This window comes from Ambystoma mexicanum, chromosome 14, assembly GCF_040938575.1.
Source record: "Ambystoma mexicanum isolate Mex_15411 chromosome 14, UKY_AmexF1_1, whole genome shotgun sequence".
NCBI lineage: Eukaryota > Metazoa > Chordata > Amphibia > Caudata > Ambystomatidae > Ambystoma > Ambystoma mexicanum.
Genome location: NC_090940.1, coordinates 302280651 through 302295473, shown reverse-complemented (window position 1 = coordinate 302295473; position 14823 = coordinate 302280651). Strand labels below are relative to the sequence as shown.

Below are 14823 nucleotides of genomic sequence, written 5' to 3'. Positions count from 1 at the left end.
GGACTTCCGTATTTAAACAGACTCCGCCCCCCTGTCTGTGCGTTGTATCTGTTTTTCACCCTACAGTGCTCCGCTATCTACTCGGTATTCGTACCAGTGCCTTTCTGCCTTCTCCGTGCTTTTTCCCCCGTGCTTTGTTTCCTTGTAGAGTTCCGCTTCTTTGCCTTGCGGTTCTACTCTAGTCCTGCTGCTGTCTGTTATCGCTCTGCCGAGTCTCGGCATCTTCTGCTCGTTCGCGGCGCTTCCGCGACTCTGCTGGTGTAAGTATCAGCGTCTTTCAAAAAGGCGCTGCAGGTTTCCTTTCTATCTCTTGGCGTTCTACCGCCTTTCGAACTTACCTGAGATCATCCCTCGTTTTCGGGTTTTCTTCCGCGGCTCTCTGCGGCTACTTCTTTGGAAGGGGCGGGGCGCCTTGCAGCCTTCTGGGTGCCTGCCACGCCGTTTCGGTTTCTTTTAGGTTTTTCTCCGTTTGCCCTTTTGCCTTCCTTTTACATTTCACCTTTCTTACCTTTTGCCTGGTTTGTTTTCACTTTTGGAGTCCCTGCTACCCATACCTGAAGGCGTATCCTTTCAGTAATACAACTTGTTTTCTGCCTTCTTCTTACCTCATTCCTTATCATGCTGTTGTTCATTCTTGAGAGCCTTATCCTTTGCTGTTGTTTATTGCTGGATTCCGGGTTTTGTGCTGTTACAACAGGATCCGGATTGCCTACCACAACAGACATTCTTCAGTGCATTTTTGGATCAGGGTTTTTTACGCCCATTGGCTTTTTCCCTGAATTGGGCTTGGCTCCTCGGGGTCCCCCAAGGGCAGGTGCCAATCCCTGCCAAGGTGGCCTCCGAGGGAGCCAGACCCTACTTACACGATCGAAGGTCCAAGGAGAAACAGCCTACAGACAAGAGGAAATCCCGTAGGAAGACTACTTCGACAATCAAGGACAAGTCCTCTGAAGGTTCAGGTGAGGAGGAGATTTGGGAAGGTGGACAGAGGCCTGGCAGCTTCTAGCAAAGAAATGCATTACTGCACAAGTCAGATAAAAATGTATGATGCTGTTTGTGTTCTGTATTTAATGTATGTTGACCAAGGATCACTGGTCTAAAATCTTCTGATAGATACAGTTAGAATACCAGAGTAACAACTTTACAGGTTTGTTTTCATTCTGTATTCTTTATTTCTAAAAAGAACTGGATACCAAAGGCCACTGACTGGTTAAAGGGTTGATAGCTCACTGATTATGCCTGCACCTCAGAAGATTGAATCCAAGCAGGGTTGAATCATCCCATCATCCTTCGTAGGTCAATAAATTGAGTATCATTAGATTGGGTAATAATAATTAATACATAGATGAGAAGTGGGTTGGACTCTATCATGAAACACTACATAAATACCTGCTATTAATATAGCGTTAAGTGCAGAGACTGTAGTGGACTTGGCTGATAGCAGGGCCTCAGTCATGTCGCAGGGCCAATATCATCCAAGTCTGTCCCCCGCCGAGGTACTGAGCAAGGTCTTATTCTATGTTAATGGTGGCCATCTTGGGAGGTGGGAGCGAGTCGGCAAGGGATCAGAACAGTGTCCCACAGGTAAGTGTGGTGAGGAGATAGATGCAAGGGGCAGGGTGCACAGGGGCAAGCTAACGCATTTGGGAGGATACACAGACATGGTGGGGAGGGGGAAAGGGTGAACGCAGCCCACTGTGTAATGGGCCAATACTGGTTAACCACGGCCACATGCCAGCCAGTGGGAATGAGCGGCACCTCTCCCAGGGTGCTAATATTATTCATCAGCCACAGAGTTATGAATTGCTGAATCTGCCACTCTTTAATCTGAACGTATGGCCTACAGGTACCAGGATCACAGTTAGGAACACTTAACTAAGCTATTTTACAAGTTTCTAGTTCTCACCAGTTAATGTAATAGCCTGGAAGTGACCTGCGGGTCATTCTGTCACCAATCATAGATTGTACAGTTAATATAAATTTCTAATGGAACTAGATACTCAGTTGATATCCCACACTGAATTTACGTCTTTTTTTTATAAAATATTTGAATTTATTGGGTCTGCAAACCTTTGGCTCTACAGATGATTCAGAGTGAGACTTCAATCAGCTGTTCTCGGCATAGTGAATAGTGATACATCATCGGAGTTGTAGATCAAAACATCTGGAGAGCAACTTGCTGCAGACCCACGATTATTTCTCCCATGCATTTAATATTTCTTATTTTCATGGTGCTAACTTCTATTTTTGCACTCATAGTCTCATCTAATTCTGGTTTAAAAAAATGTTTTCCCTCCTTTTTCTTCTTCTTGAAGATAGAACACTGTTCTTTCTTGCTGTGTCTTAATGCGCACCTACAATGGATGCATGGACCGACATTTTGGACCATGAGCATTGACTTCGAACCATGGCTCTACCTGTTTCAATGCTGGGATTTAAAAAAATGAACATGCTTTTTCGATGTAAGGATATTTGATACAATAACTGGCTAGTGATTTTCCTGATGCACCTTTGTCGCTGGGAGGCGAGTACTCACTTTTCCTATGAGAAACTTTGGGTGGTTGGTACATAACACTGAAAGTTGGTAACCTGGAACATGGACATATACCTAGTCCGTGCCTATAAATCAATCGAGTAAACTCTCCTAGCTGGTATTTTCATTCTGACTACATAGCACACCTGCATCCTCTGTGTGAGAGCAGTTGTGTTTGCCAATGCCTTTGTGGGCACATTCAAGAAGGTTATTCTCCTTGCCAGTACACTGCACGTCGTCGAGCAGAATCTTCAGCGCGCGCCCTTCCCCAAATTCGGCGTGCTTGCTTGCCCTAATGACGTAAGGAAATCCTAGCTGACGACACACCACCATTGCTGCTTTCACATTCCACAGGTCATCGCACACTGTCCCCCATTCTCCATTGATGTAAATCTCAACCCTTCCAAGGTCTGCTCTACCCTGGCTGTTCACTAGCCGCACTGCCCCATTCTGAAGCTCTGCTGATCCAGTCCTAGCAGCTGAAACTCCTGTAGATTTACTTTTTTTCTTCTGCCCTCTTCTTTCTCCACTCTTACCACCTTTTCTCAACTTGTCAGGCTTTGCTGTAGATAGCTTGGTGGCTGCAGTGGTGGGTAGCACTCTGGAGGTCCCCTGACTGTTATTGTCATTTCTAAGGAGCGTCAGTAATTCTTCCAACCAATCTGGCGTTGTGTTCTTTGGTGGTTGGGCAGTTGGCCGCTTTCTAACAGGTGCTTTAGTTGTCGTTTTAAGCTTTGGTCTTTTGGTTGGTGTAATTTTCGGTATGAATTCTACAAAAAGAAAAATATTTATAACATTTATTAAGTCACAAGTGAAGTCAATACTCACTTTACTTCAATGTGAGAAAAATATGCATAATCACCAATGACATCTTGGAGAACAGTAACAGACATATACAAAGATCGTATTCATCCCTAAACATTAGGAGCAGCAATTGCCATTTTGAAGCTCCACTTCACAGTTTTTCTTGTCCTCCTATTTTGTTTTCAAATAAAGATGAGAGATATGTTATTCAACGAAACAATGACAGGCTGCATAAGTGAAAGGGAACATCAACAGGGCGCATATTAGAATACTAGGTCAGATGGTTGTATAAAATAGGGCAACAACAATAGTTGCCCTACAGTTAAGGTGAAACCTATCATCAATAGGAAATGCCAACATTCTATGTTTAATAACCTTCGACTGTGAGGAACCCATGGTGGCAACAGTAAAGACGGACACAAGTGATCACAGTTCAAGCGTGTTCATTAAACTGTAAATGCAGGGTGGAAAAACGCCTAATCTAAACCTAAATCTAAGATGGGAGCAAGCTCTGACCATCAAATGAAAAAAGGTCTGTCGTTGTGGCGTCTTGTCAAAATAAAAAGGGCTATACTAAAAAAATCCTTACAACTAATTATAGAAACAGTGTGGGATAGGGTTTTCATAAAAACATTTTTTTCACAAATAATAATTCAGGATGTGATTGCTAGGTGTCTACCTTCCCCACTTTTTGAGCACGGGACAGAGTAGATCTCCTGAGCACAGCACACACTTGAGCCTTCCCAGTACGAGTCGACAGTTCCGTATCAGCTATCACGCTCTTTGATAGTTAAGTCTCTTTTCGATAAAGGTCTCTGGCCTTCGAGGGCCTGATGCATTCAATGAAACAAACAAACAAAAAGTTCCTCCCCAAATGAATGAACATTGGGGTGATCCCTTTCCACCCACTGGATCTCCCTCTGCCAGGCCCGGATCCTAATGCCAAGGGAGACAATCCACTTCCCCTGGTCTTACAATCCTTCTTGCACTCACAAACCTTAATGTCTTTTCAAACAATTAACTGTGGACATCCCTCCCTCGGGTTAATTCCTGTCAACAGACTGTCCATGGGACTTCAGACTTTGTCCCTTCTTGTGAGCATCCCTCTGTCGGGTTCACTCTTGCCAACCTTTGCAAAGTACTGTTCATGTACTAATTTCACCATGCAGGATGTATTTCCCTTAGCTTTCACAATAATCTGTCGGTCAAAGACTTTCGACGGTACAGAGGATTTTACCAGACCCCTGTAAGACCACTTTGACCTCTCTTTGCCTCTTCTCAAGGCCTTCTGGTTCCGGTAGTCCCTACCATCGGGCAATCGCCCAGAGATTCCTGCGTGAGCACCCACGTGGTGCCGGACACCTCTGTTGCTGGTTTTCCCCCACTTTCATCAATAGTTTCTTTAAACCTTTCAAAGTTTAAATTAGCCGTTTGCTACTTTTCGTTCAAAACAGTTTGGTTTCTTATCGAGATCTAATATCTAGATTATTTTCCAGTGGCAAAAGAAAAGATTAAATACTTCAAAAATATAAAATAATGAGATGTGGCAAGCACAGTAAAAGCTAGTAGAGGGAGGAGGTATATTTTAAGTGCATTTAGAATGCAATCCCTGTTTTTCTGGTATAAAAACAAATCCAGGAGTTGCTTCCTAAATTAACCTAAAATATGTGGGAGGTGGTATTAGGGGGGGTATTCCTGTTGAGGGATATTGGATTAGCTTTGAAAGCTTTAATTTGCTTCTTGAAAATGAAATAAAAAGTCTTCAACACAAGCACGAGTGGGACCAATGCATGTTTTCAGTAGCATTTCTTTTGATTGGACAATCTTTTCACGTGATTTAACAATGACGATTTAGATATTCTCGGCACGTCAGTGGTGAAGATCTCGATTTTTGTATAAGATCCATGCATTGTAATACAAAGAAAAAACAGCACTTTCCTTTAATGGATGAAGGGAACATATTAGGAGCATTGAAGGGAGGTAGGGGTCAAGTCAATGTGGAAATGGATATAGTGAGGAGGAAGAAAATTACACACTATTTTTTCAATGATCTACATTCTCATATATTTATATAGTTATAATACGCTAAGCAACCATAACTCGCGCCACCTTCGTGCACTGCTAAAACTAACATCCAGGACATCAAAGATGACATCACAAATGCCATTGATGACATCATTGATTCCATTTTATGTGACATTAATTGTGATAAAAAGTCTCTAAAAGGGGTTATGTTTATAATGTTAGTAACAAGATGTGAGGGGTGATCGGGAGATCCATCATGAACTACTTAATGTATTAGAGAATGTACTTATCTCAACAAAACATAACACTGGAGTGTTGTTGTTAATACAGGACCCTAATCATACATACACATAGCTAATGGCTGCAGCAATCACTGTAGAAATACAATATTTTCAATTTGGTAATTGTGGATAGAAAAATAATGAATGGTGCCTTATCAGAGTTTCCAGTAATGATAAAGATGGAATAACTAGCTAATAGCTAATAATTGAAGACTTACTACATACTTGTGTTAGTACAAACAATACACATCAAGACCCACAATGCATACAAATCTGAGGCACATATAAGGAAACTTAAGGAAGGAGGAAAGAAACAACACCAAAAAATAATACTAACATTAGACTTTATCAGGAAGTATAGAAATGATTTGTGTATTTGAGGCTTGCTTATTTGGTCATGTTTGTGTACCATGAGCTGAGGCCAAATCCTAAGAAAAGTGCATTAACAACATCCAGGAAGGTTTATGTGTACATATGTAACACTTTTTAATTGGTAACATTGTTTCTATCAGTGAACAAAATCATATGGCCTGAATATGTCAGTGAACAAAATGAAGTGGGCCAGATATGTGATGTCATCTTTGATGTCCTGGGTGTTAGTTTTAGCAGTGCATGGAGGTGGCGCGAGTTATGGTTGCTTAGCGTACCATAACTGCCGAATTTCAAGGGTTTTTTGGTTTTACTTGTATCCATAACGTCCCTTTAACAAAGTTTGTTCACTGAATTTCATGGGTTTTTGTTAGTGCAACTTAACCATAACGTCCCTTTAACCCCTTAACTGCCCCCCACCCCAGTGCCAAGGCGTTTTTTGGTGATTTCGGTATGTCGCCATTCAATGCCTTGTAACATTTTTGTTACATGAGATATCTCGGCCAAATTTGGCTCGTTTTTCCCCACATGTAGGAGGTCGCAACACCACCAAGGAATCCTAGTTTTTTGTAGGGGGGAGAGAAAATAATCAAAAAGGGAGAAAATGTTGGGTTTTTTCAGAAAATGCCAATAAAATGATGTACAAAGGAGCCTGTGGTTTTTTCCTTGTAAGTGCTAGGAACAAATGGGTTGCTGTGCTGAATTGCCCATTTTCCAGGCTTTCAAGAACAGGTTGAGTGGAAACCAAAAAAACTGATTTTGATATGGTTACCAACCATTTTGTGAGAGGTCGGCGATTTTGGCCTTTTTTTCCAATAGGACATGCGTGGACGGAATGGAAGAAAAGGGTAGGATAGCTGAATGGGAGGACAGAAAGGCATACATTTCTGAAAAGTAGACAAAAAAACAAGTTTAGGAAGGGGTTATTTGCACAGGTCAGGAAACAACTATGTAGGGAAAAATTCCATAGTTTGGGGAAAAAAACAGGAACACGACAGAAAAAAAGGTATGTGGTGGACATGGTTGGCCCGGTAAGGCAATGGCTTCTGTGAATTGTTTGAAAAACAATGCTCCACTACATTCCCCCAACTCTTCCAGTTAGGAAATGACACATTTTTTGTAATATTTCACAAAACAAGCAATACCACAAGCCAAAAACAGAGCCATGGTACACAGGAGTTTTATGCTTACGACCTAAACAGACGTAATTAGCATGTGTAAATAAGGAAAACAAATGTGGTGAGGAAGGGCAAGCATACATTTTTTTAAAGAGCACAGGCAGACCTTTTGAAGGGCAGGTGACATGTGTAGGTTACAAAAGTGTATAGTGCCTAAAGCAGCGACTAAATGTAGGTCACATTTGGGAAATGAAAGGGTTGTGTGACAAATGTCAGCAGCAAATGGGTCAAAACATTATGAAAACCATGCAAACACAACAAATGTCGTACTTTGCCGCGTTCCCACAGGTGTCCCGACGAGAACGGTATCTCACATGTGTGCGTGCACCTACCTGGGCGCAAAGGGAAAAGGCTAAACCACTGGTAACCCCAAGTCCTTCGGTAGAGCAGATTTTGAGAAATGTTGCTCTTGACAACATCTTCACCAAGCTCCTCTTTGACCGCCTTGATGACTTGGGTGTCACATACACAAATTATGTTGACGACACCCAGGTCCTCATCACGCTCACGGGGAGTTATGAGGACGATGTTGCAAAACTAAATGAAATCTACCTTGAAATCCAAGCATGGATGGCTACCCACAGTCTCTGCTTAAACGATGACAAGACGGAACTACTCATCGTCGGTTCCCAGGCTCATCTCAAAAAACTCGACCCTAGATACCAGTCCTTCACCATTGATGGTAACATCTTAAAAGTGTCAAAAGAAGTCAAAACGCTGGGTGTGTATCTCGATTCCACACTCTCGCTCAAAAAACAAATTAACGCAACTATCTCTTCCACGGCCTATACTAATAAACTTATTAATGCCTGTAAACCTTTACTATCTACCAACAGGGCCCTGATATTGTCCAAATTGGACTATTGCAACACACTCTTCCTTGGCTCCACCAACCTCAATCTGAATAGACTACAGATTCTTCAAAACAACGCCCTCAGGTGCGCCCTCAACCTCCCTGCAAAGGCCCACTTCTCCACCATCAGAAAGGAGATTCACTGGCTCCCTATCTGTGAGATAATCAAACTACGCTCACTCGTCATCACTAACAAATGCCTCTCTCTGACAGCCCCACGTTACTTATCAGACAAATTTACAGGACAAAACTCGTCCAGACCTACTAGATCCCCATATCTGCACCAACTCAACATCCCGACGTTTAACTTGAAAATGGCAGGAGGAGCAAGTTTCCCTGTGTTAGCAGCTAAATGCTGGAACGCACTACCCATGGTAATTAGAGCCGACACTTTGTTCTGGTCCTTCAGAGCCAAGGTGAAGGAGCTGCTCGCTACTCAACAATAGATTGCTACCTGCTCTCAGCTTATTCTCACATCTGGTTAAACCATTGCTTTTCATAGCTGCGGACCAATTTGTAACCCGGTCCTTTATAGAACTGTCCTATGCCTTTTTATCATGGACCACTCTGTAACCTGGTCCCTCATGCTATTTATTGTACTGTATCATAATTGACTGTCTCTTGGCATGTGCAACTTTCTGTAACCTATGTTGTTCTTAAGGATAAAGTGCCCAGTTACCCGAGGGTTTGGCCGCGCTATACAAATAAACAAACCAAACCAAACCAACCTACAGCTTTGGGCATAGGGTGTCAAAGCCACCAAGGACAACAGGGAACCCCATGCATTTCCGAAAAAAGGATACCCATGGGAATCCACAGTGGTGTGACTTGGGCGAATCGGCCCAGAATTTATTACCCACAACCCCCAGCAAAGTCCGAAATTTGTCGAAAAACCCCACAATTTTCTGACATTTGACTCTGCCCACCCACCGAAACACGCACCAACACCACATTTCCTCTGTCACTTGTATATGCTGTCACTAATCACAAATAACAAGGTCTAACCCTAGATCAAGCATTGATTGACATTGGCAGCACAGTCTTTAAAGAAGGGATGAGTTACGCAACACTTTCACTTCTGCGTACACTCAATGGTCTATTCCTAGTTAACTTTGATGCAAACAAAGACAATGCTAACATTCCTTGCATCCTGGAATACAACAGGCTACAGGCACTATGCACCCCTCATCTAAATATGTATGCACTACCTCAACAAAAGAAACCTTTTAAAAGAGAAATAATAGAAACAGAAGCTATAGCAGATTTCCCAACAATACCACCAAAAAAGAACAATCAATTCTTGCATCAAACAATACAACCACAAAACTGTCTAGTACAAAGTCATGGTCACATCAATCAGAAAAGAAAGCCACACATGTCTCTTCTCCACAAAGATCTGCAGGCCCATCTAACAATCCACTAACAGAACTCTCTGGTCCATTTAAATTCCCAAACACAACTGGAGTAAATTGTTATGCTAATGTGACATTTAATCTTCTCTTTCAATTGAAAACGTTTTATTTTTCACCAGTATGGATTTTTTCCCCAATGATTATATAAAGTAAAAAACAACAGCAGTGGGCCATACACTCATTTTGTAGCAAACATAGTACTTAAAATGTACTGTTTATGAGGGTCTAAAAAACGAAAATGTATATTGAAAACTGCATATCATGCTTAACCAATTGTAATTTTTATTTCCACAGAAAAGAAACCACAGTAGGCAGCTGCATGACGCTACAACACTAAGTAGCCACAGCAATCTCAATAAACTACATATTCTGTGAGCACTATCCTCAATTTTACTACACTCATAAATTCTGTATACAATTCCATTACATAATTCCTCCATATTACAAACACATTCTGCTCCCACTGCATTACATACAATTACTGTACACATATTCCTAGTATAGTGATTCTGGCCATACTCCTATTACATTACCTATAATTACAATACACATTACTACTGTGGTTATTTTACCCAGTGCACATATTCTGGGGGGCATGCCCCCCAGTATCTGGCCACTGACCACAACACGATTAACTGTATAACAAGTACGTATCAGACAGTCAACCAATAAAATTCACCCCCAACCCCCTGCAATCGAAATGATGTCTGCAGACACCGAAATTCACAGCGGGCCCAGCGACATTTCCAAACCCCTTTCTCACCTATAAAAACAGCTTTATATTGCCTTCATTCCACTTCCCTACCATTTCTATGCCCTCATCCAGCCATCAAATAACCGCAAATGTATTTTCAAAGCCGCATTTTCACCACGATGTTGGCGAACTATTATTGCGTTGTCCGCGGGCAGCTACAGCACCAGCCAGGCCTTTATCAACCTAGAAAAACAGCCCCATATCATCTTTTCTTCAATCCCCCACCCTTCCCACTTTCTACTACCAAATGACCAAAGATGTGTTTTCCAGACTTTTTCCCCACCATCCTGTCTGCGGTCCACGGCAAATGGCCATGGATCCAACATGGCGGCGTTTCCCAGAAATCTGACGCACCTCACGCTCTTCACCATCCAATCAGCGAATGTGTTCCATGTCCGCGGACATCACGTCAGCCTCTGGGCCAATCAGAGGCCCGTCCGCAGACCGAACAGGGAAGTAAGTCCACAGACCGAACTCAGATATCACAAACATTTTTTTGCCTACTTTTTGGTCATTAAAAAAAAAAAAAATACTGGACGGATTTACACCAAATTTACAAAAGCACGCTTTTGGGAGCAAGCCGCCACTCCTGCTGCGAATTAGGTGAACATCCGTCCAGCAGTTTGGGCTGTCGATGTAAGCAAAATATTTTTTCTATCGAGTCTACAGGAAAACCCCCACATTTTGGGACCCCCTATAACTTTGCCACCCTTAATGAAACCTCACCAAACTTCATAGTATCCATCTGACGGGGCATATAAGTTTTTGCAAAGTTTCGTGAGGATTCTTCTGGGTGTTGCGGGGGGATGGAGAGCTAGGGCGAAGTTATAAGCCACCCAAAAAGTGCTCTTCCTATGGGTTGAGCAACTTAACCGTAACTACAGGGCTGCTACCGTTCTGGTGAAAAAGATTCTTACTCTCCCTAAATTCTAAGGGGGATTTCCCTGCCTCAAAACTCAAAGGGCCTGTCGGAATCTCAGTCAAAGTAAATTCCATCGTCCTGTGTCAGAACCTACCTCTGTCCCTCACACTTTAATTAAAAAGGTAAACCAATAGAAAGATACTTTTTTAAGGAGAATGGCTCCCTTCTCCTGTCTTTTGGATGGGCTTCAACAAAATGTTCTCTCAAAACAAAAATACCAGGGGGAATTACTCCCTTCCCCTGGCTTGAAAGTTTCAGTCAGTCTTTACACAATGTTCCTTCCAGGAGAATGGCTCCCTTTTCCTGGTGTGGCACTGTATAATATCCAATAAAACCAGGGCGAATGACTTCCCTTCCCCTGATATGGTGGGTGCAATTCACAACAAGGCCGGGGGGGGGGGGTGACACCCTTCCCCTGGCTTCTTCACCTCAACTCTCAGTTCAGGACCAAGAGTATGTCAACCTTCTCTTGGTATGCTTTGGCACATTTCAACACAAGGCCAGGGGGAATGACTCCCTTCCCCTGGCATTTCTATCAAAACCTCTGATTTGGTACCAGGAGAATTAACCCCTTCTTCTGGTATTGCTTGATACAGTTCTTTCTCACTGTTTCCAGCTTGGTGCACACTTTGCCACAGTAACTTGTTTTCAACAATGTCCCAAATCGTCCTAAGATCCCAGACCCTTCTCTGGGCCCTAGTGGTCTCCTCTTGACCACTGTGACGAAGAAGAGTCCCTTGAGAGTTTTGCTCATTCATGGTGGGGTCCCAGAGCCTTCTCTTCTTGAATAGCCAGTGGTCTCCTCTTCCCAACTGTTATGGTCGACAGGGTCCCAGACCCTTCCCTGACACACAGTGAGCTTCTCTTTCCCACTGTTATGGTGAACAGGGTCCCAGACCCTTCCCTGGTGGCCACTGGCCTTCTCTTCCCCCACTGGTACGAGCAGGAGGAGGTTGGATACACTCTCGACCCTTTGGGAGTCTGTCAGCAGTATGGCTAGTACAAAGCCATGCAAGGATTGACTGTGCGCCTCCTGCCTGCTGCCCTGCCTTCCTTCCGGGTCTCCCGTACCACACCTTACCTGCTTTCAGGCTTCGGTACGTCACTCGGCTTCCAGGGATGGTGGTCGAACTACTCGGGCTGGCTCGGCTTTCCCTGTCTGCTTCTGCGGCATCTCCTGCTGCTGGGCCCCCCAACTCTTCTTTCCCTTGGTATCGTGCATGGGTCCTCTCCTGCAGTACCCTATGAGAACTCATGCGGCCTACCGCTGGCGTCCTGGGTTCCTCTTCTCGTTGGGTCGGCAAGCAGACTTTGGATTTCCTGCGCCAAACGCTCTCAGTGTCTGTTGCTTCTCCAAGCAGGCGCTGCAGCTGAGCTCCGCGCTGGGATTGAACAAAACTATTGTCCATTGTTTGTCTTTATACATTGAAGCTCGTTCTTGAGGGAGTGGGCTGTCAAAGTCCCTTGTTACTTTTGACAGGTTGATCGCTATGCCGCCTCGGGCCACCTTCTCTTAGTACCTGTATTGGGAACAGTCTGTGTTTTCTGTGTTCTTCCTAGTCTCAGGATTTTCAAGGCCATTTGTTTCTTTTGCATCACAGTAGTATATGGTTCTGCTTTCAACAAGAAGGTTGGGGATGGAAGAATGGGCTAGAGAATCTGGAGATGTTTTACTATTTGCTGGGCTAACCCCAAGATGGTCGTCCTTGTCCCCAAGGATGGAGTTCCTCCCCATGAGGTCCTCCCGCATTAAACCACCCCTAAGGGGACTATTGGGTAGCGGCCTCACCCCCCTAGCCTCATGCGAAGGGGCTCCCCCTAGGGGAGAAGTGATGACACCTTGTGAATTGTACTATATATATTATGTATATTACAGGGCCTGTGGTAGTTATGGTTAAGTTGCTCAACCCGTAGGAACAGCAATTTTTGGGCTGCTTATAACTTCGACACCCTTTGGACAAATACTCACAAAACTTTGCAAAATAAGTATACGGCCCTGTCAGATTGATTCTGCAAAGTTTGATGAGGTTTCGTGCAGGGGGATCCCAAAATGTGTGGTTTTTCCTATCGACGCAATGGGAAAATAAAATTGCTCACGCCTACAAGCCCAAACCGCTGGAAGCATTTTCACCAAATTTGCGGCAGGGGCGGCGGCTTGGTCCCGAAAGCGTGCTTGTGTACATTTGGTGGAAATCTGTCCCATAGTTTTTTTTTTACACAGGCAAAAATTTGGTAAAAAAAAAATAAACAAAAAAAGAGATATCTGGGTTCGGTCCACAGACTCACTTCGCTGCTCGCTCCGCAGGCAGGCCTCCGATTGGTCTAGAAGACGCTGTGATGTACATGGACATCGGACGCGCCCACTGATTGGATGGTGAAAAGCTTGAGGTGCGTCAGATTTTTGGAAACGTCTGCCATGTTGGATTCACAGACAGTCGCTGTTGTCAGCGAACAGCGCAGTGAAAACATATTAAAAAACACAACATTGCACTTGTCAAACTAGCGAAACAATATCTGCGGAGGTGAGGGGTGATGAGGGTGGGTTGGGATATGGCCTTAAAAAGCCCAAAAAACGGGTGTTTTTTCAACTCTGACGTCCGCGAACAGTCTGGATGTCTGGGGCAGTCCTGTGATGTTCGCGAACATCTCAGATGTTCTGGGACATCTATGCCTATTTCTGCATTACAGGGTTGGTGAAAAGCAGTTTATGGATGGCTTATAACTTTGACGCCACTCAATGAAACTGCATGACATTTTGGAATTTCATTCTAGACCTAGATATGAATGGTTTTGCAAAGTCTGGTGCGATTTTGCCAAGAGGGGGCAAAATTAAAGGGGGGGGTCTCAACATTTTTAGATGGCTTATAACTTTGTTGCCGTTTGACGAATCTGGACCAACGTTTTCAGAAAGATTATAAACCCAACCTTGAATGTTTGTGCAAAGTATGAATGGATTTTGTCAAGTGGGGGCTAAGTTACATGACTATTTTATGTACATAAATTTTGACACTTTTCAAAAAATAAAACATGGGCGGATTTGCAGCAAACACGTGCAAGGAGCATTGGCAAGGACCTGAAAGCATGGTTTTGCAAATGTGTCCGTGTTTTATTTTTTGAAAAGTGTCACAATGTAGGTAAAAAGAATAGTGATATACCTTCGGTGACTGAGGTATAGCCTGTGGCATTGGGCAGTGGCCAGATTGTCCGGGTCATGGCCAAAGGCTATGACCCGGACGAACAGGCTACTGGCCATGACCACAAGAGACCAGCAATGGGGTTAAAGGGGGCATGGCCACCAGGGACCGGCTATGTGGCAAAGTTTTTCGAAATTGGGATAGGTTTGAATGGGGGAAAAAATCTGCTTGTGGGTACAGGTTGAAGTGCTGGATGGGATTGCAGCAAATATGCATGAGGAAGGTCAGCAAGAATTTCAATGCATGGTTTTGCAAATATGTTATGCGTTTTTTTTTTGAAAGTGTGACAATGGAAGTACACAACACAGTGATATAACATTGGTGTCTGGGCAATGGGCCAAGCCGTCAGCAAGGAGAAATGTGTACTGCAATTTTCTTATTGGGGCATGCAGCATGGCCGAAGTGGTAGGTTTGAATGGGAAATAATATACTGCTTGCGGTTACAGCTTGGAGTGGTGATTACAACAAACCTGTTCGACTAGCATTAGCAAGGACCCG

At 43.6% G+C, this 14823-nt stretch overlaps 1 protein-coding gene across 1 annotated transcript in view; it reads right to left on the bottom strand.

Annotated features, from left to right (window-relative positions):
• Window positions 1-1049: 1049 nt before the first annotated feature.
• HHIPL1 (HHIP like 1) overlaps window positions 1050-14823 on the bottom strand; it is a 472587-nt gene continuing 458813 nt past the window's right edge. Inside the window, exon 9 of the mRNA XM_069637428.1 lies at window positions 1050-3303. Within this exon, the coding sequence (XP_069493529.1) occupies window positions 2645-3303 (659 nt within the window). The 3' untranslated portion in view covers window positions 1050-2644. The remainder of the gene's footprint in view (window positions 3304-14823) is intronic.